The 21,772-nt window shown below is 38.9% G+C and overlaps 1 protein-coding gene across 2 annotated transcripts; it reads left to right on the forward strand.

Moving 5' to 3' along the window:
* Positions 1–248: 248 nt before the first annotated feature.
* MMAA (metabolism of cobalamin associated A) lies at positions 249–6,166 on the forward strand. 2 transcript variants are annotated; one of them, XM_010226455.2, is made up of 6 exons: positions 249–723; positions 1,816–1,938; positions 3,235–3,405; positions 3,702–3,787; positions 4,338–4,487; positions 5,808–6,166. In XM_010226455.2, the coding sequence occupies exons 1-6, from the start codon at positions 303–305 to the stop codon at positions 6,093–6,095; spliced, it is 1,239 nt and encodes a 412-aa protein (XP_010224757.1). In that variant the 5' UTR covers positions 249–302; the 3' UTR covers positions 6,096–6,166. The 2 variants fall into 2 exon arrangements, with proteins under 2 accessions (XP_010224757.1, XP_088382649.1); XM_088526523.1 differs by having other exon boundaries at positions 563–659.
* Positions 6,167–21,772: the final 15,606 nt, after the last annotated feature.

The following is a 21,772-nucleotide window of genomic DNA, read 5'->3' on the forward strand; positions in this document are numbered from 1 at the left end:
CAGTACTCTCTATTTATCTGATGGTACTCTTAGTATCTCTAGTTCTTACTACAATTTTTATCTTTTGTCTTTTATACTTTTATACTTCTGTCTTTTTTTCTGCAAAAAGTATGAACCGTATATTGTGTTTAAAGTAGTAAGTATGGATGGACAAAATAGGAAAGAGTGATGGTACATATTTTTCACTTGAATATTTGCAAGTGTTTTGGATAATTCAAGAGAGATAACATCTTTTCTGTTCTCCTTAGGGTGTCTGCAAACAAATGAACTGATAGCCTCTGCTGCTTTTAATTCCAACCAAAATGAAGATCCCTGCATTCCTGATGAGATTCCCTCACCATTATTTTTCTGGAAGGACTTGCTTCAAGAGCTTTCACTGCAATACCAGATCAGATTTTTTGTGCACTGGCTCTCTTGCACCAGTGCACCTGTATTATACAAAACACATGTTTTCATTAAAGAACTTGAAGAGAGGGCTGTGTCATCAAGCTGCCGTTGACCAGCAGATAGAGGCACTTTCTGACAAAGAGCAAGGACTTGTAGACAGACTTTACAGTGGACTAATACAAGGTCATAGAGCCTGCCTAGCGGAAGCCATTACCCTTGTAGAATCAACTCACCACAGGAAAAAGAAAGTAGCCCAGGTGCTTCTTCAGAAGGTATTATCCTACCACAGGGAACAAGAAAAGTTAAATCAAGGAAAGCCACTTGCCTTTAGAGTGGGTCAGTCTTCTTATGTCTGTCCAGTAGTTACTTTGATGGAATTATAATCATCGCTTCTCATTATCGCTGTCGCTCTTTAAGCTTTATGGTCTGTAGTCTCACACCATTGATTTCTTGTAATTTGCTGCAAATCCAGATCACTTCAGCTGTTCATTAGAATCATGTCTTGAACTAGAAAATGCTCTTGGGAAAAATCTTAGAAGTAATTATTGCTTGTTTAGTGTTTGGGGATTTTTTTTGTTTTTACTTCCAACTTTTACAGGCTGGAATATTTGGCAGTTTTTATGATTGTTCCAACCCATTACCTGCACTCAATTAGGGAATGACATAACCAAGCAGACCATTCTTCTTTTCATGGAGTATGCGTTTTTCTGAGTGCTTTCTGAATCCCTTCATCAATATACAAAAGAAAAAATATCTACTTTCCTGTCTTGTGGCCTTACTTTACTGCAGCCTGCCCTTCAGATGAGGGGAGTTGAGCCTTGCTTTTCTTGGAAGTCATAAAATTTCCACTGGCAAAGAGATGGACTGTGGAGGCATGTTATGCCCAACTGTTGTCCCTCATGTACATCTGCGAAGGTAGCAAGAAGAAAAAATAGGTGTGAGAATGAAAAGTAATTGGTATAGGTTGACAGGCTAATCTTATTCGGATATTTTGACACATATGTACAATGCCTGACTTCGGAAATCTGTGTCGTGTGCAAACACTTAGTAAATCTAAAAAATACAGGCTTAGGGTGTTACACTTTAAAAGTACACTTTAAAAGTAAAAGTCATAAACTATTATAGTTTAATTTCTTTTGAGATTTTTGGTAAGCAAATTGTTTGTTGGAATGGATGGAGTGTGTGGCGGTGAAGCGACAACCACTGTCTTGGATGAACCAACGATTTCAAGTATTGTATGACAAGTCATCACAACTGCTCAGTTGAAAGTATTGGTTCTGGTATGCCCTTTTATGTGCCAAAGTATAATTGTATACTTGTTTAAGTATAATTGTTGTTAGCCTCTTAGAAGTTGACTGTGTTCACGTGATGTATTATTTATTTGACTAACAAGATGTTTCTTTCCATTTCCCTAATGTGCTTGTTTAGGATTGTCTGGTCCTCCTGGTGCTGGGAAATCAACCTTTATAGAATGTTTTGGGAAAATGCTTACAGAAAGAGGGCACAAAGTGTCCGTGTTGGCTGTAGACCCTTCCTCTAGTACAAGTGGTGGTGAGTATGAGTCAAAGTTTGAGTAAGGTTTCAATAACTTTGTCATCTGTAACAGATTCTCTTTGGGTACAAGCAGTGGAGGATGAATTTGGGGCTGGTAAAAGCAAAAGCAAAATGGTAAAAATAAATGCTTGGCTGCAGTCCTGTGCCACGTGCTCTAGGTGACCCTGTGTGTGCAGGGGGGTTGGACTAGATGATCTCTAGACGTCCCTTCCAACCTTAAGCATTCTATGATTCTATGTCACACCACTTTTTTTTTTTTTTTTTCCCCCTCACCCTAGGTAATATGAAAGTAGGAATTAAGTGACCATGTCCACATTTTGTTAGGTTTATTTCTGAAATTTGAATGTTGTTTTACTCTGGTCCTTTTTGGCAGAAACTTTAGGTAGCTGCTGCTTTCTCTCTCAAGTTACATATATATTTTGGCATGTGAATTTAGGAATAGAAGAGTGTTCATTTCAACAGTATAAAGGCTGGTCACTGGATAGGAAAGATGCTGAGGATACCACTGCAAACCAAACATGTATCAGCTTGGATTTTTAGTAGCACAGACTACTACTTTTTCAATTTGACATTCTTCAAAGTTGTGTGGCTGACATTTGCCTTTCTCCCTTCCAAAACAGAGCATTTGGTGAAATTCTAGGCTGATCAAGCTTAATTAATGAATACATCTCACATAAATAATAGAACTTTAATGTTTTTTTTTTTAATGGGCTGCTGCCAGCAAACATTGTTCATTTCTCAGGACTTCTAAGTCATTAGAGAAAATACTATGATACAACTATTTAAAAGAAACAAACTTCAGCACTGCAGTGACTTAGAGCTAACAAAGACAATATTGTTATATGTATATATTCAAGACACATTGGTAGAGTAACAAAATACGATACCAAAACTATTGCAGTTATATGAACTGAGCAGCTCTTACCTTTTGGAATGTGCATTGTGCCTGGAAATCTTGCAGAATTTGATTTAAAGTTTGTAGATTAATTTTGTTGTCAAAGATTAATGCACAGCTTCCTCCGTGCATAGACCACAGTCAATTCAGGAATTGCAGAATGCTTTCTGGCCTAGAACGAATTCTCCAGGTTTGGAAGCAGTAAGGTCTGTTTATGCCTAGGCATTTATAGCTTTTGACAGGTGGAAGAGTAAACTTGCTAGTCCTAGCAAAGTTGTCTGCCACCGTTTTTGGGATTTTTTCTTCCCAAGAGATCCAACTTTTTTTCCTACTCATTCTTTGGAAAAGAAATCTGTCTGGTATGCCCTTTTGAAATAATTTAATCCTAAATGTTTAAGGTTCATTGTTGGGTGATAAAACGCGGATGACTGAATTGTCGAGAGACATGAATGCATACATTAGACCATCGCCAACCAGAGGGACATTAGGAGGTGTGACAAGGACCACGAATGAAGCTATCCTGCTGTGTGAAGGAGGAGGCTACGATGTTGTTCTTGTGGAAACAGTAGGTAGGTGCTTAGGGTTTTCTTCTAATTGTCTTACTCTGATACCCACAAAGGTGTGTCACTAATTACATACTTTGTTTTCTTTCATCTTTGTTTTTACGTAGTTTCTTTTGTACATGGTCTTTGATTGATATCCTTTTAATCCTGTACAGTTCGTAAATAAACCATGTTTCCTGTTGCTTTTATTTATGTTAATGTGTTTTTTGTTCACCTCAGAAACATGGTGCTATACTGGGATGTCTCAAACTAGTGTCATCAACATGAAAGTCTGCCATGAATTGCAAATTTCATTTTTTCAGGTGTTGGACAGTCAGAATTTGCTGTGGCTGATATGGTTGATATGTTTATATTGCTACTACCACCTGCAGGTGGAGATGAATTACAGGTACGTTTAGGTTGTTTTTTGAATACTAAGTGGTGTCAAAAGAACAGTTTGAATAATTAAAAGTCCTATCTGTCTGTGTGATAAATTTGTATCAGTAGCATTTTATAAATTGCTGCTAGTATTGAAGTATTTGCCTTGTTGGTTTGTTGCACAGTTGGGATCTGAATTTTCCAGATGTTGGAAATTCGAGGATGTAAGGTTTTGATTGTTTATGGTTTATTGTGAACTGTTATTATTTGTGAACTACTCTTTTTTCTTGGAGGAAAACATCCTGTTAGTCTTGAAGACTTAGTCTTCTTTCAGTTAAATCTCTATCCATAAATAGGTTTTTTTTTGTGTGTAAACTGCAATATTTACATTCATTTGCTCAAAGCAGAGTAGTAACTATTGATGAAGGAGGGTACTAGTACTACTCTTGCCTCTCTTGCTCAGATTTGCACTAGGCAGGTCACACAAAAAAACAATGAGGCTTTTTCTGTCCTGCTTTCTGTGATAAATCAGTGCGTCAGTCATTTTGGGTACTTACGATTTATCTCCATGTTCCATTTAGGGTATCAAACGAGGTATAATAGAGATGGCAGATCTAGTTGCTATAAATAAAGCTGATGGTGATTTAATTGTGCCTGCACGGAGAATACAAGCTGAATATGTTAGTGCTATGAAGCTACTTCGCAAGCGATCAAAGGTTTGGAGACCAAAGGTTTGTGTACTTTTCTTTTTTTTTACAGGTTTGCTATTTGTCTCATCTACACACATTAGTCTCCCTGGGTTGATTTGTTTAACTTTATTTCCTTTATTCCTTTGCTCTTTTAAATTTCTCACAGAAGATGTTCTTGTGTGCGATAACTTCATCTGCTTGTGTATGCAATGTCTTGCCTATTGGGATTCCCATCTTGAGGGCTATTGCTTCTAATACAGTTTTCCATTTTCTGAAAGGCATAGTAAATTATTAAGTACCAGATTCAGTGCGAATGTTATTTTGTATACACACATTATTTATATATATAAATAAATATATTTTAATTATAATACTATATATATTTATATACATTATAGATACACTTTCAATATTTATATATACATGTATATATAAAGGAGGTGGCTGTGAGTTGATTGGAGTATTGAATTAAGTTTAAATCAGCTAGGCTGCATGAGACACAGCTGTTAATTTGCAGTTTCTGTTTTTAGATCTAACAAGTATCCTAGTCAGAGTAATTTAAAAATCAATGAGTGAAGAATGAATGCAGGCTAATACTGAAATCACTCTCATTTCCTATTTAACATACGAATACAGGTGTCAAACAGATTTTTTTTCTTTGCTTTTCGTTGGTTTCTGTTTAGTTTTGTTTAATAGGACCTGATACATCTAGATACTTCTTTTCAGCTTGGTAAATGTGACTTGGAAGAATTGTTCGGGACCAGTAATTTAAGTAGATTATCAGAAATCTGCATCTATTTCAGTGATGGCAGTGTCTGACAGTTGAGGAAAAAAAATGTCAAGAAGCTTTATATATTACATTGTATATAAAGATTTTGCATATGTAGTTTAACAATATTATTTTAAAGGTCTTGTTGGATGCCTGGAATATTTTGGCAAAATGAATTTGTAAAAAAGCAAATACAGAAAAGTGGGAACACCTGTTTTCTGGATTACTTAAACTGCAAAAGTGTAGTTATCTGTATGTAACTACCAGAATATTTCATTTCAGTAGATTAGCAACACCATACTTCTTATGTAAAGCACTTGCTTAATATGGTTCTCGACCATTAATACAAACAGTTGGACAAAGACCATTTAGTCCAAATCTGATGGTCTGCTTACCGTTGCCGGAATATAATTTTTCTGAATTCCTGAAAAAGAGTGAAATGTCTGAAACTACTTGGAACTTTATTAGATGAGTTTACTGAAACAAATTTGCCATCCACATGGTCCTAGTTTCCATGAAATCTAAGTAAAGAAGTGATTGAAACCTCAAGACCAGTAACTACATTCCTTTAAAAATTCTTCTGAATGGAACAGGTAATGCGTATTTCAGCTAAAACGGGAGAAGGCATCTCAGATATGTGGGATAAAATGACAGAATTCCGTGACCTCATGCTCATGAGTGGTGAGTTGATTGCCAAACGCCGGAAACAGCAGAAAGTGTGGATGTGGAATCTCATCCAAGAAAATATGTTGGAACATTTCCGAAGTCACTTGGCAGTCAAGGATAAGATTCCACTTTTAGAAGAAAAAGTTCTTAGTGGTGTCTTGTCTCCTGGACTGGCAGCTGACCTCCTACTGAAAGCATTCAAAGGTGGTCTCTAAGCATATATATTCTATTGTGTTCTTGTTAAGCGTTATATGTAAATTTGAACATTAAATGCAGTTTTTCTGTGTGTGGTTTCAAATGTTTTACTACAACAGACACTAATAGAATACCTACTCAATGCTGTAAGGATATAAAGAAACTGACTTGAGGAAAAAATACTCTGCAGGATTCAGTCTATGAGAACAGCATCATAAATCTGTATACAAATGCAAGCACTGCCTTTCAGAAAATCCTACAGGTTGTATTTGGACAGAGGGGCATTTCTAAATCCTGTTTCTATACAGCATAAAATTGGTGGTGGACTTTTGTTTGTTTGTTTTACACACTTCTGAGGTTCTGAGGTTGTTTTTTGTTTGGTTATTTTTTTTATGTGGCCACAGTTAAAACTGGTAAGTCTTTATTGCAAATAGAAGCTAGCCCTCGTCTCTGTCCAGCTTCTCGGGGGAAAAAAAAGGTGTACCTGTCTTCTGCTATACATGCATAAAAAACCCCTATGTCCTGTTATCCCAGGAAGCACTGTTAATATTGCTGTTAAATTTTGAAGATTAATGAAAATCATATATTCAGTATAGGAAAACTTGTTTTTCTCTCCTAATGGCCAAAAATTTTGGTGTTTGTATTATAATGTGACTGCCTTTGGGTGCCTGGGAGAGAAAAGATGGGTGCTGCAGTTTCATGCCAATGAAGGGACTATCATAGAGTCTGACACTATAGGTTTCCGCTCTTAACACCGCATCAGTTATTGCCAGTATGGGTTGCCTTTACCTTTCTCTGCTGGAGTGACAGCAAGAATGTTGGACTGCATGGAAGCACCCTGACCACAGTCTTAGTTTTAAAACTAAACACTGCAGAAGAAGCCACCATTGGTACCGCTAGGATTTTGGGTTACTTTTCCCATTATATAATGGTTTCTGTCTTGTTGCCTGTATTTTTTCCCTCTAAAAATACACAGTTAAAATGAAAAAAGTGAGAAAAAAAAAGGCAGAGCAAAATAGAAATACTTTGTAATTAAAAGCAAGGATCCCCCTGTATATTTGCAGTGAGACGCTAACAAAAAGCATTGTGGTGGTTTGTGGGGCATTGGAGCTAAGGCATTTCTTTATGGAGAAATCTTGCTGCAGTGTTGTTTTGGAGTGGTATTTGCTACACAAATTGTCAAGCTGCTGTGCAATAACCCCTTATCCCTATTTATTAACTCTTCATCCCAAATTATTCATCTGAAATTGCTGCAGTTGGTTGGTAGAAGTAGCAGAAATACTGGGGGGAGAGCAAAGGGGGAGGCAGAAACACAGGGACCTCGTTATAACTTTACTGAATTGTCATCTTTAAAAAAGGTAGTTCTTTTTCTGTTTAAAAAGAAAATAGTTTTGGTTTCTACTAAAGAAAGTACCCCAAACTAAAAGCTGTGTCTTATAACCTCTCAGCTCTAAAAATAATGGCTGGATGGAAAATGAATTCATGAGACAGCAGTATTTCACTGGTAGGTTCACATCTTTCCATTTTTTTTCAGGTACCAGTTTTTAAGGTGAGATCATTTGTGCTGCTCTTCTAGATCAAACCCTTGTCATTACTTTTTTTCGGTGGCAGGGAATGCTATTTTCCTTATCTGTTATACTTGAACTATCAAGCCAGTAAAACAGAATCTGCGAATTTGTTTAAATAGAGACTTCTCTAGCAGAGTACATTTTATCATTTCAGATTTTGGTTTTTGGACCCAGAAACTACTGAACTAGGTCTTAAAAAAAGGTTTTCTGTTTTGTTTTTCAGTGATTCTCCAACGAAACTGAAAAACAGAATATTGTATTGTGTGAAGTGAGGCCAAGATAGGAGAATCACATTCCTTCTTTTCTAGCTTGTAAACTGAAATGGTTTGAGGCACTGAATTAGTAGTGCAACTGTGTTTATGTCCTAACCCTCTGGGCAAACAGATTGATTTCAGCAGGACTGTAGAGTTTCATTTGGTGGAGTATAAGTTAGTAAGCAATTCAGCATTTCCCCAGTTGGGGAATGACATTTGTACCTCATCACTTCTAGTTCTGTGGGATTAAAGGGAGTAAAATGCACTAAAACATTACTGTTCGTGTAAACAGACTTCCTGAACAACCGTAGTAAGCAAATCTGTTGCGTAGGAGGATGGCATATTCTTTAGCTTCTAGAGTTTAGTTGTTCTTATGTTAACATCATAAACCACAGCTACTGTAGAACAGGATGGGAAAATATAAGTGTATGAGAAAATAATAGCAAGATTAGGATTGTAGCTAGAGGTGTTGTAAGCTATTAGACTAGTTAATAGGGGAGTTACAGAACAAACTTTTGAAGTAAGCAAACTTCTGTTCTTCCAAGTCTTTCAGTTGCATGTAAGCATGAAAATGTACCCCAAGACCCTGTGTAATAGATGTTGCTGATGTTTCACAGCTGGAAAAACAAGTGTGGTGAGATCAGGTGATTTACCCAAGACTCTGAAACAGGTCAGCAGAGTATAAGGCTTGTAGTTCAGTAGTCTTTATTCTGAGCCCCATCTATATTTACAGCAATGTTACTTAGGGTTGAAAAAATGCTCTTAGCAAGTTCATGCTCTGTGTGACATTCCTTTCATATCTAAGCTCTCTGTTTTCAGTGACAGGACCTAGTGACCGTTTCTTGACTACTGTTCTGTTTTAATGTCCTGTTTTTAGTAGTAGAAACCTTTTCCTTGATATCTGATCTGCCCTTGCATTTTGTAAATTCATTATTTCCTGTTCAGTCTTTGTGTTTGCTGCATGTATATTATAACTCTATTTATGAAATCTGTAGTGTGTGTTAGCTATCTTTTTGTAGAGTTTGAGGTTTTTTGTTTGAGCTAATGTTAAGAGTGCAAATTAACTCTTTTTCACTTAAACAAGACCTTTCCTGAAGTTTGCTCTTTTAAAGTAACAAGGCAAGATTGAATTAGTGACTTGTTCCACAATTGTGTGAACGTAGTCATTTCCTTTATATATATATATTTTTTGCTTAGAGTGTCCTGTTTTTTCCTTCTTGGATGCAGAGTCAAGAAATAACATCATTGGTGTTTTTTCTAAGAGTTGAAATGAGAAACTGTTCATTTCAGATTTTTTTTTTTAAACTATTCTTTCTGGACTGTTATAAAACAGATGTCATATGATGCACAGTTAGAGCACAGGTCCATAAAATGCATTTTAAAAAAAAAATATTTTGTGTCCCTGGAACTTACCATTTGAACAGACTGCAGTGCTCAGACTACTAACAAGCTTCCTCTTTTTGAAAGTAGCTCATGTTCTGTGATTCTTTACTCATTAGCATTTCTTAAAAAAAAAAAAAAAAAAAAAAAAAAAAAAAAACCTTCCTTACCCACAGTAATTGGAACATAAAATTTGTGGGTTGGGTGTTTGAAGAAAAAAAAATTACATGTAAAGCTCATAAGCAAATAGGCTAAGGAGAATGCCCCCCCCCCCCTTTTTTTTTTTTCTTTTTAAGAAAGGAAGCATTGTAAACATATAGCGTTCTCTGCCACCATAAATATTTACAGTCGTTAACAAGCAAACAAGGAAAGGAGGAGCTGATGTTCATGGTATTTTATAGAGATAGTATGTTTTGGAGCAGAAAGAATAATATCTGCTCTTCTATTTTTTTTTTCTCTAATGGGAACATGAACATTGTGTTAGACAAAGATGTTACTAATCTTTTAACTTTTTGGATCAGGGTATTGAGAGGGACTAGTGCTTTAAAACTAGACAATTTTATTTGGGATTATGCTCTAAGTGAAGGGAAAGAAGCTAGTGTATTCAGAAGTCTTTGTAGTTAGAGTAAATGATTGTTTGCCTGTACCAAAAAGAAAATACTTTTCAGAATGCCTTTTTTTTTTTTCTTTTCTCTCACTAGTACTTGATTATGAGTTTGTGTATTTCCTCTTAAAAATACTATGGCAATGTGACTCACTTTCTATAAGTTAGTTACTTCACATCTCTTCATTTTATTTTATGTTCAGATCTCTTTCATTGGTAAAATAGTATGAAAAACTTTAGTTTGTTGTGCCATTTCTTTTCATTAGGGGTTAACATTGAATATTCAAATAATTAACATTATTTTTATATAACTGTTATAACCTAAAGGTTCTTGAGCATTGAGCTGAGCTGAACTTTGGTTGACTGTGGTGGCTGATGGTGTGTGTGATGTACAGATAGCGAGAAGATTCTTTCTTTGCTTGTGTGGCTTGTAGCGTTACAATGTCACACTGCTAAGTGTTTCTCTCGGTCTCAAATCTGTAACACAAAGATCCTGTTTGCAGTTTTCTAATTGCAACCAGTGGAAGACAAGAGAATTGTTAGTTTTTAGGACTTGTTGCTTAGCATCACAGATCAACACAAGTATGGCCTTTTTTTTTCCTGTAACGTTGGTGAACCCTGGCTTCGACAGAGCTCACCAGCAGAAGACAATGACTTCTGAAGTCAAGCGAAACTGGTGTTCAGTCTCTGCTAGCAGCATCTGTGGCAAAATGTCTCTGTCTCCTTTATTACGTTTGCCCTTCAGACTTCTCTCTCTTCCCTAGCCTTTGAAGAAATTGCTGGGAAGGTCGGGAGGATGGGAAGCTTAGAGGCAAGGCAGCTGTGCAAAGGCACATTCTACTGTAGATGGGCGAAAGGATCTGAGCTGCTCCTCTAACTGTGACGTGGGAGAAACAGTTTTCAAATACCAGACTGAGGCTTATTTTTATTTAGAGAAACTTAACCAGTATTGTAGAGTAGGCAAAATATTCCACCAAGGAAAGAGAAATTAGGGTAGAAGGAATTTCCTGTTTTACACTTCTTAGGAGGGAATTGAATTGTAAGGGAGATTGAATGCTTGTAAAAATGATTTGCAGTGAGGGTAGAAATCAAGAGATTTTTTTTTCCCCCTTCTGCTCAAGTCTGGCGAAGCCTGTTTAAGTTACATGTTTCATCTTCCTTTCTAGAATGCAAATCGTTAGTAGAAAACTGGACAAAGCATTTTAATGTCATCATGAACTGCAAGAATTAATGTGACTTGTAATGTCAGTGATAATTGCTTTACTGCTACCCAGACTCCTGTCTTTTAATTCTAGTGCTAAACAAATAATAATTATTTGTGTACTTTTTCTGTCAAAAGAGTTTTGATCCAGAGACATCTGTAATATTGTAGGCATTATGGGCAAAATATTGCCTGTTCAGATGGGCTTTCTCCTTCCCTCTCTTTTACCTCTGATGTTGATTTCCTCCCTCTACTAAAACTTCTGGATTTTTTAATAACTGCTAATAGCAATATGGTTATTGAAAGATCAACATACATATCACAGATCTGTTATGCTCTGGTATCCTAACTGTTTTGAACCTCAAAGGAAAACTCTTCTATCCAACTGTCCCAGTCTCATAAAAATCATGAAGAGGACATTTGTATTGTTCTAGTGGTGAAAAGGAGATCAGATCCTCGTTCCAGAAACTGGTTTGCATTCCATTTGTAATGTCAAAAGCATGGCAAGTATGGTATCTACCAGAACTCAGGCAAATGAACTATTATGTGAACAACTCTGCAAATATTTGTATGATAAAAATGTATTTTCTCTTGAAATTGCACAAATATATTAACAACACTCTAAGTATAAATGCTGAGTGGTACCTACCTAAAACTAAGAAAAAAAAATACTTTCCATGTTCTTGTTTGCAGAACAGAACGAATTTTGCTCAACAGAATGATAGTTTCTTTGAGCTGTGAATGTGATTTGTCTGGCTGTAGTGGGCAACAGCTCAATAGGCTTTTACAAGTACTCTATTTCAGTAGAATACATTTTTTTTGATATTTAAGAAAAACTGTGATACAGAACACCTGACCATTTTTTTTTTCCTGCGTGCAGTAACAACTAGGTAGAAACAAAGGAGATTTGAAAGTATATGCTTCAAACATTAGTTAATTAAAGTATTGTTATCCTTCAACTTTATTTTTACATACCCATTAGAATTTGGTGTATTTTTCATTTAGAAACCTGTCTTTGCTGTGAGACTCCTTAGTGTTGTCATCTCCACATCTGCAACAACTGGGCAGACTGTGCCAACTGCACAGTACTAGCATGACTCAAACCTGCTAAAAGCTTGGTTTCCATACCACGATGATCAGTTCTTTTGATTTATTACATGTTGAGGGGAGAAGTCCCAGCATCTCTTTCATCATGCACATGGCCTTTGGTTTGGCCCTAAGCCCTGTTCCACATGCCCATTTCCAGCCCACACTATTCCTTGTTGTTCATTTGCATATATCAAAAGCACCAGCATTTCTCCACACTTTGCCATCAGCAAAGGATGGCATGTGCCCAACTGTGACTGAATAGGGGACCTAGAATAGAGGCCATATGAGTTTTGATCTGTTAGTCAGTCAGTTTTCCACTTTTGGGATAGGAAACTTGATACACAAGGCAGAAATTTTCACAAGGAACATGGAATAAATTAAAATAAGCTTGTTTGCCCACAGCAAACACTTTCATCTTAAAATATTGCTCTGGAGGCACACACACAAATCCTTTAAGTGAATCTAGCCTGAATATTTCTCGTCTAATGTTTTGAACATGTGTCCTTAGTGAGCATCTAAAGTGTGAAGACATTTCTATGAGACAGTTTGGATAGTGTTAGGCTTCATATTTTTTTTTAATTGGATCCTCCAGGAGGCTAAGGGTGGACTAAGTGCCTCTTCAGATTACTGTAGTGTTTTGTCTTTTAGATTACATCATAAAATCACCCAAACTTGTTAAGAAGATTGCAATGAGAAGGAGAAATGCAGATTTATAGTCTTGCCCAAACTGCACAGAAGTAAAACTTATCTTGTTTTTTTTTTGGGCTTTATAAATTTAAAAGCCATGACATGTTTAATCTACAGTGTTTATGGTAAACCACCACCTTTGCCTACCAAGAAGTTGCAACAGAGATAAACAAATTGCTACAAATGACAAAGGTAAATCTTTTTATTTTGAAAATTAATTCTCAGGCAGCTTTGCACTACCTTTGTTTTTTAGCTGCTTGTTAATGGCAATGACAATGACAGTGATTTACAGAAAAAATAAAACTATTTAGTTTTCTTACGATGAGACTGCAGAATGTCCTGTGTTGACATGGTATTTGAAAGCTGCAGGGGACAAGCGCAGCTGCTGTCTCAGCTGCAGTATTGGTGGAGAGCCCTTAGATGGTGCTCTATAGCAAGGTCAGCCCCTCGTCACAGCACACGAGCTGGTAGCCGCTCTGCGGAGTCACTGTGTTAGGGATGCGCCTGCTCCACCTGAAAGTGTGCCTTAATAAAACACTAAAAGGCTTCCTTAGGTTAGCAACTCTCCATTTTCCTACTAATCTTGGACTGCTGCTGAAATTCAAACTTATTTTCATGTAGTTTTCCAGTGAAGGAAAATTAATTCCCAAATGCTGTATGACTAAGACATAGAAGCAAAAGTTAACCGTCAGAGCCTGTATAAGTGTGTCCCAGAGAAGTCAAGGCTTTCTGCCACCAGAGGAAATGTCCTGTTTTCTTTCCTGAGTGTTATATCTGGCTGCATGTTAGGAAATGCCTATTCCTGTCCCATATTTTCTATCGAACCAGGGATCCATAGCCCAGGTCTAAGATTTCACCTTAATTTAATCTTGAGAGCATAGATAAACTATGTCTGGGCACTGTTAATTAAGAGTGGTAAATGCAATCTGTCAGTAGAGTCTTTTAAAATACTAAATAATACATTCAAGACTAGATTTTGGCATGTGTGCTAACTATATGCTCTAATTTAATACCTATAAAATTCAAACTCTTTAATGCTAAAGCTCTATGTATAATATGCTGTCTATCTGTAAAACATAATAAATGCTTCAACGGATATTTAAAAATACTAAGGCCATTTGAGGATCATCACAACAGAAGAACGATGTTCACCCTGATAACTTCCTGACATAAATGTGGACATGCTCTTCTGTCTTTCAGGTTGAATCTTCCACACTGCAGAACTCACTCTATTTCTAAAGAACTGCTGAATAGGGGTGCAGATTTGGGGATTTGAGTTGTGCCATTCATTGTAAATAAATTGAAGAAGATTTTTCTTTTTTCAGTAGGATGGATCATAAGCAATGAGATAGGTTTTGCTTAGAAGCTGTTTGTAAATTTGTGAGAAGTTATTACATAACTCTCCAATACAGTATCAGTGTCTGGCTTTTTCTTTATAATGAGCAAGGGAAAAGTGAGATGTTGAAGATAGCTACTTCACTCTTTTCCAATCTGCAGATTAAGTGGTGTGTGTGTGTGTTGTTTTGTTTTTTAAGTTAGATGCATAGTCTTCATATAGCTTATGCTGTGCTTATGCAGATTTTTGTGATTTGGGAATAGAGTTTATTCTTCCACAGTATGAGAGAGTTAAGCATAGGAGTATTCCACCAAAGCAAATTAAATAGTTTCATGTTTTCAGAATGACTTCATTTAGTCAAGACTTTTATTTATTTTGAGAAGGAGAGAAAAGGAGCTAGTGTTTTTACAATCTCTACTTGTAACTTCCTATAACTCAACTTATTATTATTTTTTTAAAACTGAAATATATCAGGCTGCTTAAACGGAATATCCACTGTGTATGCTGCCTGTACCAGTAACTTGCATGCTATGGTCTCTGCTTGCTGTTATTTTAGGTGTATCCTTGGCCATTATGTGAGTTAACACTACCCCAAGTTCTGCTGGTGTATATAGCTGGGAACAAGCATTGAGTCTGTGTGTTGAGGAACTCTGTAGCTAAAATCCCCAACACGTTAAATGTTACAACGTATGACTTGCAGCCCAAACATGGTGACTATAAATTCTCACCTGTGCAAAGGGAATTCTGTAGCTCTGCTCAATAAGCTCTTCCAGCTGCAGCTGAATTTCCGCTGGGTTAAAATCTTTAAGTAGCTGTAGCAATGTTTCATGTTGATCTAGCACTTTTCACCCTCAAAACTTGTTCAAATATATGAACTCAGTAAAAAGCACTTCATGGCATTGAGAGTAGGGAAGTATCACACTAACTTTATAGAAAAAGGAACAGCCACTGAGAGGTTAAAGTGACTTTCCCTCACCACACAGCAAGTCAGTGGTGGAGCTGGAATTACAGCTGGGGAGGTTCCTGGCTCTTGTCACACTACAATGCTATGTAAAAAGGTCATTTCCAAAAATAGTCCAAAAAGTTCCCATTCGTTATTGATAATAGTGCAACAAAGGACTCAAGCTCTATTAATAGGTCACTGTATAATGACCTTAATCCATAATTAGCAACCCCACAAAAACGGCAGCATTGTGTTGTTCTGTGGTGGTATCACTTCCACAGTTAGTTTTTTCTGCTCTCAATACTTGTTTTTATTTTGAAACAATCTTGTTTAAAGGCACATTCAACAATTACATGTAAATCTCTTCCCTGTTAATATCATACTGCACTGCATATTGGTCTCGTATTTCAGATCAGTCCAGCTCCTCTGCAGTGGGAAGGAGGTGCCTGTGGGCGCAGGAGCAGCGGTGCACATGCTTTGCTCTGTTGCTTTGAGGCCGTTGAGTGGAAGTTTGTCTGTGGGGGAAGAAATAGAGGGGAGCTGTGGACCTCAGGAGAATGATACATGTTGCATCCTTTCGGCTGGGCGACTGGCAATGCAGGGGAATGGTGGCAACATTTTCCCTGTGTTGTATGAGAGGGAGCCAGGATGAGCGTAACTGCTCCGCCTGGGAGCTGAGCTACCTGTGGACATCGAGGGGCCACATTTAGTGATGGTCTTTTGGCTGCCCAAGGAGGAGGGCGAAGGGAGAGGGAGCTAAATGATGTGAAAGGTTTTTCCTGGAGATTTGATCCCTGATGAACTCCATGTTTCAAATGTCCCCAGGGCCGGGGCATCTGGTAGGTGCTGCTAGATTCTGTAGATATTTTTACTCTGGCATTTATAAACTTCTGTAAATCTCCTTTGAACTTAGAAGTGGTAATCAGCATTTTTACTTATTGACTTCAACAGTGTGCTTACTGGAGGTTTCTGTTTTGTGTTTTCTCTCTAAATGAATTATTTGAACTGCCAGGTAATATAGCAAATTCAAAGAGACGCTGAGTGGTAAGTATGAAGCTTGAATTTTGCTTTGTTTCTTTGTTGAATGTTTTTTTTTTCCCTAAATCTATTCATCTGCTATTGACAGAAGAACAAAATGGTGTTTTATCTTAGCCAAGTCTAAAATACTATAGTGTGAATGATGGTGGGAGGAAGGACGTTCAAATCCATTTACCCTGTTTTGGCCTGAGTTACAGTGAAGTGTTTCAAAACAGGCACACACACATACAGAAAAGGAAAGACTGAGAGAAGAACGAAGACAGAATATTATATAAGCAAAATAGAGAAGGAAGGTTAAGAAACTAGAGCATAGAGAAGCGGGAAGTAAAGGGGATGGGATGCCGTGCTCTCATGTGTGCAGTGATATCTGCAGATGTAGGATTTGAATTCATAAAGCAACAGGGCCTTTTTGTGCTGCATTTGCTTTCTAATGCTCATCGCTTGAAGTAATTGGCTCTATTGTTGTGGCCACTGGGACTGCCAGCTCGGCTCTTAACGGTCACTGACTTGTGAACATAACCTACTGGAGGTCAAAACGCTGGAGAGCTGCTCTGCATAATTCCCAGGGCTGCAGTCGTAATAGTTACTGCCTTGGAAAAACAATGCACATGGTCCCTGCCTTTATCTGGTTTGTGGCTTGTACTGCATTTTTTATATATGTGTATATATATATATTTAAGTATTTTTGCCTCTGCTTAACTATTTTTGTATGGATTCAGAATTTGGGGGTGCTATTTTGAAACCACAGTTTAGTTTACACCAGTGATGATGGTCAAGTAACTTGTCAAGGACTGAGCTGTTTGTCAGTATTTTTGAGTGATGTTTTGGTACTTGTTCAGTCATTCTGTTTTTGTTCTTTGTTCAAGTTGGACAGAAATAGTCAACTAGCCCCACTTATGAAAAATACTGCACTTTTAGCTAGAAAAAAAAGCAAATCTATGCAATAAATGTCGAATGATTCATGGCAAATGCTGATGGTTACATAATCTCAGAGTTGAGTGCATCTGCCTTCTCCACATCGGACGTCCAGAGAGTCATGAGTGAAAAAACAGCCTGCAGAATGAGTGCTGTAGTTGATGCTTCCTGATTTCACAGTTTGGGCCATGCTCAGCTTGAGTCTCTGCAGCAACCAGAGAGGTTTCCAGGGCTGTGGTTTGTGTTTCCTGGTATCAAACAGCTTAGGGGTTCTCTTGCCCTGACTCCTTTCTAAGAACTAGAGGGGTGTTGATGTCAGTCCTCAACTTTTCTCCCGCAGACCCGTCATAGCACGTAGTATTTTAATACAAAGCATGACATGAAAACAGCCCATAGATTTTGTGATCCATTACCAAACCTGCTGAGGCTCTAGCATAGCAGTCAGGGCATTGGTGGCTAGATCACCTCTTGTAAGGAGGTGAAATTCTTGCATTTTTGGGGGATGACACAGTTGTACTTCCTCACAATTTCTTTCTCTTCTCCTAAAAAACACCAAGAGGGAGGTAGGGTGGTTATTCATACCAAAGACTCAATTAGAACTGCTTTGAAATTGGATTTTTAATCATGGTGAATAGCCTCCCTGCACCATGCTGCTCCACAAGAACACATGAGCACTTGCAATATGCATCTGCTATAGGACAGTGTGGAACTACGGAGCCATCGGAATAGATGTACTCTGTCAAGGCAATAATGGACTTTTTCTGAAATTGAGAGAATTTGGACCCCCCTTAAAGCTAGCCTCTTGTTTGCAACAGATCTGTGTATTTTTCCACCTTGCCAGAGAGCCTTGTTTTTTTTTTTTTTCCCCTGCTCTCTGCACAGTCTATGGCTCGGTCAGGGCAGGCCACTTGCTGTATATCTGCTTGCACTTGTCTGGAAGTGATGCAGCGTTCTGCATGTTGTGCTCAGATTTACAGCCAAGGTAAAAGGAACAACCATGTGTTACTTTTTTTTTTTTTTTCCCTCCTAGGTATGTGAAACTGCTCTGTGTTCCTTCAGAAGCACATTGGGCTACTCAGACCCAGTGGAAATGTGCTAAAGAAAATGCTAAGAACCATAAATTGATTGCTTCAGGTCTCATTTCCTTCTGAGTTCTGTATTTCTGTTTAGTTTTTTTTTTAATTAGATGTTTTTTATTTTATTTTTTAACTTTTATGGTGGGATAGGTTTTGCAGCTGGAAGAGAAGGATACAGTGGAGGCAAGATCGAGGCTACAACCACTGTGCAAACACCTTTAAAAGCATAACCTTTTAGAGAAAGCCTGTTTATAGCTAAGTTATGCAAGACATCACTGTTAGGCAGGAAATCTTGATTCTGGAGCCCCAGAAGATTAAAATCTCTTGAGACACCTTTGTTTCTTTCTAGGTAACTTCTGTTTATGTGGTGTGGATGCGCTGAATCTATCCCTCAAGCTTTGCCTCTGCTTCTCTCCTTAGGCTCTCTGCCCTTAGGCGTTTCTGCCCTTCCTGGCACTGCCTGGAGTTTCTGTTCTCCTAAGTGATCCTCGGCGGAAAGCTGCCTCAAACTAGCGTGTAATTCACGCTGCTTTTAATAACTAAGAGCAAAATTGCACTTTTGCAGAGCTCCCCTCTTCCGTTTCCTTCCCGACAGCAGCTCTACATCACTGTCTTGTGACTCATTTGGCAAATGCTGGCAAAGACGGCTCTCTTGGTGGAGAAGGCACGAGATGATCCTGGTGCAGAGAGGTGCCTGCATGGGCGGCCCTCCTGACCGTGAGAGGGTAAGATGCATTTTCAGCTGGAGCTGGAAAAGGCTCTGCGCTAGTCCCTGCCCCAGATGCCAACACTTTCTGGTGGTAGCTGTAGACCCTGTGAATGACTGGTGTTGCTTGATGAAGTCCCTGTTTATAGATGTGTATAAGTTCTAAAAATCAGACTTCCTCTCTAAATTGTCAACTTGCCTCTCCCAAATGCTGGAGACTGCCACGCTGGAGGACATAAGGAAGTCTGCAGGAAAAGCACCTTTTGATCATAAAGATTTGTTTGTTTTAGTTTGGCTTCTGACATGAGCTGTCTGCAATTTCTTCCTGAAAAGAAGAAAATACTGTTATGGAAGTGTTTAAAAAGAGAGAGAGAAAAAAAGGTCACTGCAGGGTAGTTTTTATTATGATGTTTGTGTTATTTCGTATTCTGAGTGAAGGAAGTCCTGTATAGTTGAGGGGGACACGTGATATAGCAACACAGAGAAAATAAGATGTTGGAGATGAAGAGAGATACTTAAATGAGGTACTTTGTACCAGGAAGAGGGCAGAGTGCTGTAGCCAGGTGCCCTGAGCAACTGGCAGGGCTGTTCCTCTTCGCAGCATCTGGGTTATGTGATGATGTTGGATCCAAGGAAGCATGGGATGGTGCTCAAAGAACCATGTTTTAGACGGGGAGTACCTCAAGCTGACTTCCAAGCCTTAGAAAAGCCGATCCTTTTGCTTCAGGAATAAACTGTGACCCATGACATGTTTCACCAGACTCGCGGTGTTAGCTCGTGTCTGTTCCCTGTTACAATCCCAGATGTTGCAGGTCATCTTTTATATTAAGAGCGCTGTAAAGGTCTTTGCAATGAGATCTGTAGGACTGAGCAATCTCGCTGCCGAAGCAGAGTGGTTGGTGACAATCAGCTTGGCCTCTGCAAGTTTGGCCACCTCCACCAGGACAGAGCATGAGGAGGCAGGACGTGCGCTCTGCTTTGCAAGAACACCTGGGGTAGCAGTTTGCTGGCTTTCAGTGTCTGCACAGTAAATTCAGTGTCAACATATGCTCAGACAGCAGATCCCCAAGGAGTTTGGGCCCATTCCTTGTGGGGCTTCTCCGTTGAGCAGCGGAGGCAGGGCAGCTCATTGAGCTGCTGGCCGACAGCGAGTTGGCCACTGGCTGGGGCCGCCCCAGGGCGCTGGGCAGTGCCCGGAGCAAGGCCTGAAACCTGCAAGCTTTGGCAGCCGGGGAGCATCTGCATGGGAGAGCAGAGCCCGAGGCCTGGGCTGCCAGCAAAGGAACTTCCTGCCCTCATCAAGTATTTTCATGTGGGCACTAGGTGCAGAAGCTGAATGTACCAATTCCTTTGCCAGTCTAGCCCAGGACGCCAAGAAACCCAACAGAAAATGCCTTTTCTGAGCTATAAAAATACCTCCCATTTGGATTTGCCTCTCTGAAGGTGGAAGACTCTTTCACCACTTGCTTCTGAGTGGCAGTGAGAGCGCAATGCTGCCGCTGAAGGACGAAGGGGCTGATCTAGCAGGACAAAGGCCTCTTGCCTCTCAGGGAAGAAAACTGTGTGTGGACTGAACTTCTCGAGTAGCTGCAAAAGGCGCAGAGGAGGATAGCAGGGAGGATCCCACATGAAATTGGCTCTTTTAATCCAGCCAGAGGGCTGCTGTCAGGAGGCTGTGGAATAGCTTGGGGAAAGCAATTTGGGAACGATTTTTGTAATGCAGGTTACAAGAGGGGATAACTTAGGAACGGGCAGGGCTGCAGCCCTGCAGCAGGCACAGTGCTTTTCCACACTGTGGGTTTATGTGTGAATTCTGGGCCTCATCGCTGAAGCCCAGTGAATGTTTGTTTTTTTGTTATTTTTAATAAAATTGAGAGCTGGGGCTGCGGTTTGCAGGACAGTGTCATGCAAAGGATGAGGACCACGCAGGGACTGTGGAGCCCGGGCTCCTGCTGGCCATGTGCCCGCTAGCCAAACTGTGAGGGGCAGAGTTCCAGGGAAGGTGCTCGGGCTGGCGCGTGGGCGCACGGGTTACAGTGCGTGTCATAACCGTTACAGAGTGCTGGATACCGGTTTCCTGGGGTAATTGGATGCGATTTAGATGTTATTATGAAATTATTAGCTTTGATAGACTGGCCACAGGAGAGTAACATGTTTATCACAAAATGCATTTTTTTTCATAAAATATGATATCCCAACAAGTCTGATTTTTGGGAAGCAGTGGGCCTGTTCCCCCTTAATTATATTTTCCTGATTTGAGCAGCTGGAAGACTGTTCTTTCTGCTTCTGTCTGTCTTAGGGAAATCTGTCACTTTTTGAATAAGAATGAACCTTGACTAGTGGCAATGAAATCTTGACACTGTATCACCATATAACTGGATTTTATTTATTTTTAATAGAAATGTCAACTTAAAAGATACAGTGCATATTTTAAAATCACATTAACATCATATTTAGATTTTTCTTCCATAAGTTTTAGGTGTGCAGTCCCATTAAAAAAGAAGTAGCTGGATATAAAAACACGAAGTCTTAAAGCTTGCTCACTAAATATTCAGAGTGCAAACCGACATCACTGGTAACACATCCAGATACATTCGAAAAGTTACATTTAAAAAGTGTCACTGGGATGAGTGATAGACATCGATATACGTGTAGTACTAGTTCGATAGCGTGCTGATGGAGCAAGCACTCCTGCAGCTGCTGATCTTTACTTACCTGCCTGTGCCATTTGAATTTTTCTTTCTTGATTTCAGGAAAAAAACATGCTGGCACTTCTTTTTGGAGAGGGGAAACAACTACCGCTTCTAACCATAATGCAGCGCGATGCATGCTGTGCACTGCTGTGTCTCAGTGTCAGACAGCGTCCAGCTCTGCAGTACAAGATATGCATGACAGGTACA

This window comes from Tinamus guttatus, unplaced genomic scaffold, assembly GCF_059628265.1.
Source record: "Tinamus guttatus ecotype Peru unplaced genomic scaffold, ASM5962826v1 Tinamus_guttatus_pri_ptg000247l, whole genome shotgun sequence".
In the NCBI taxonomy this organism is placed as follows: domain Eukaryota; kingdom Metazoa; phylum Chordata; class Aves; order Tinamiformes; family Tinamidae; genus Tinamus; species Tinamus guttatus.

Coding starts and splice junctions, on each gene's coding strand:
- MMAA (XM_010226455.2), top strand. CDS start 303: ATGAAGATCCCTGCATTCCTGATGAGATTCCCTCACCATTATTTTTCT. Junction 724..1,815: donor GCCACTTGCCTTTAGAGTGG/GTCAGTCTTCTT, acceptor GTGCTTGTTTAG/GATTGTCTGGTCCTCCTGGT. Junction 1,939..3,234: donor TTCCTCTAGTACAAGTGGTG/GTGAGTATGAGT, acceptor TAAATGTTTAAG/GTTCATTGTTGGGTGATAAA.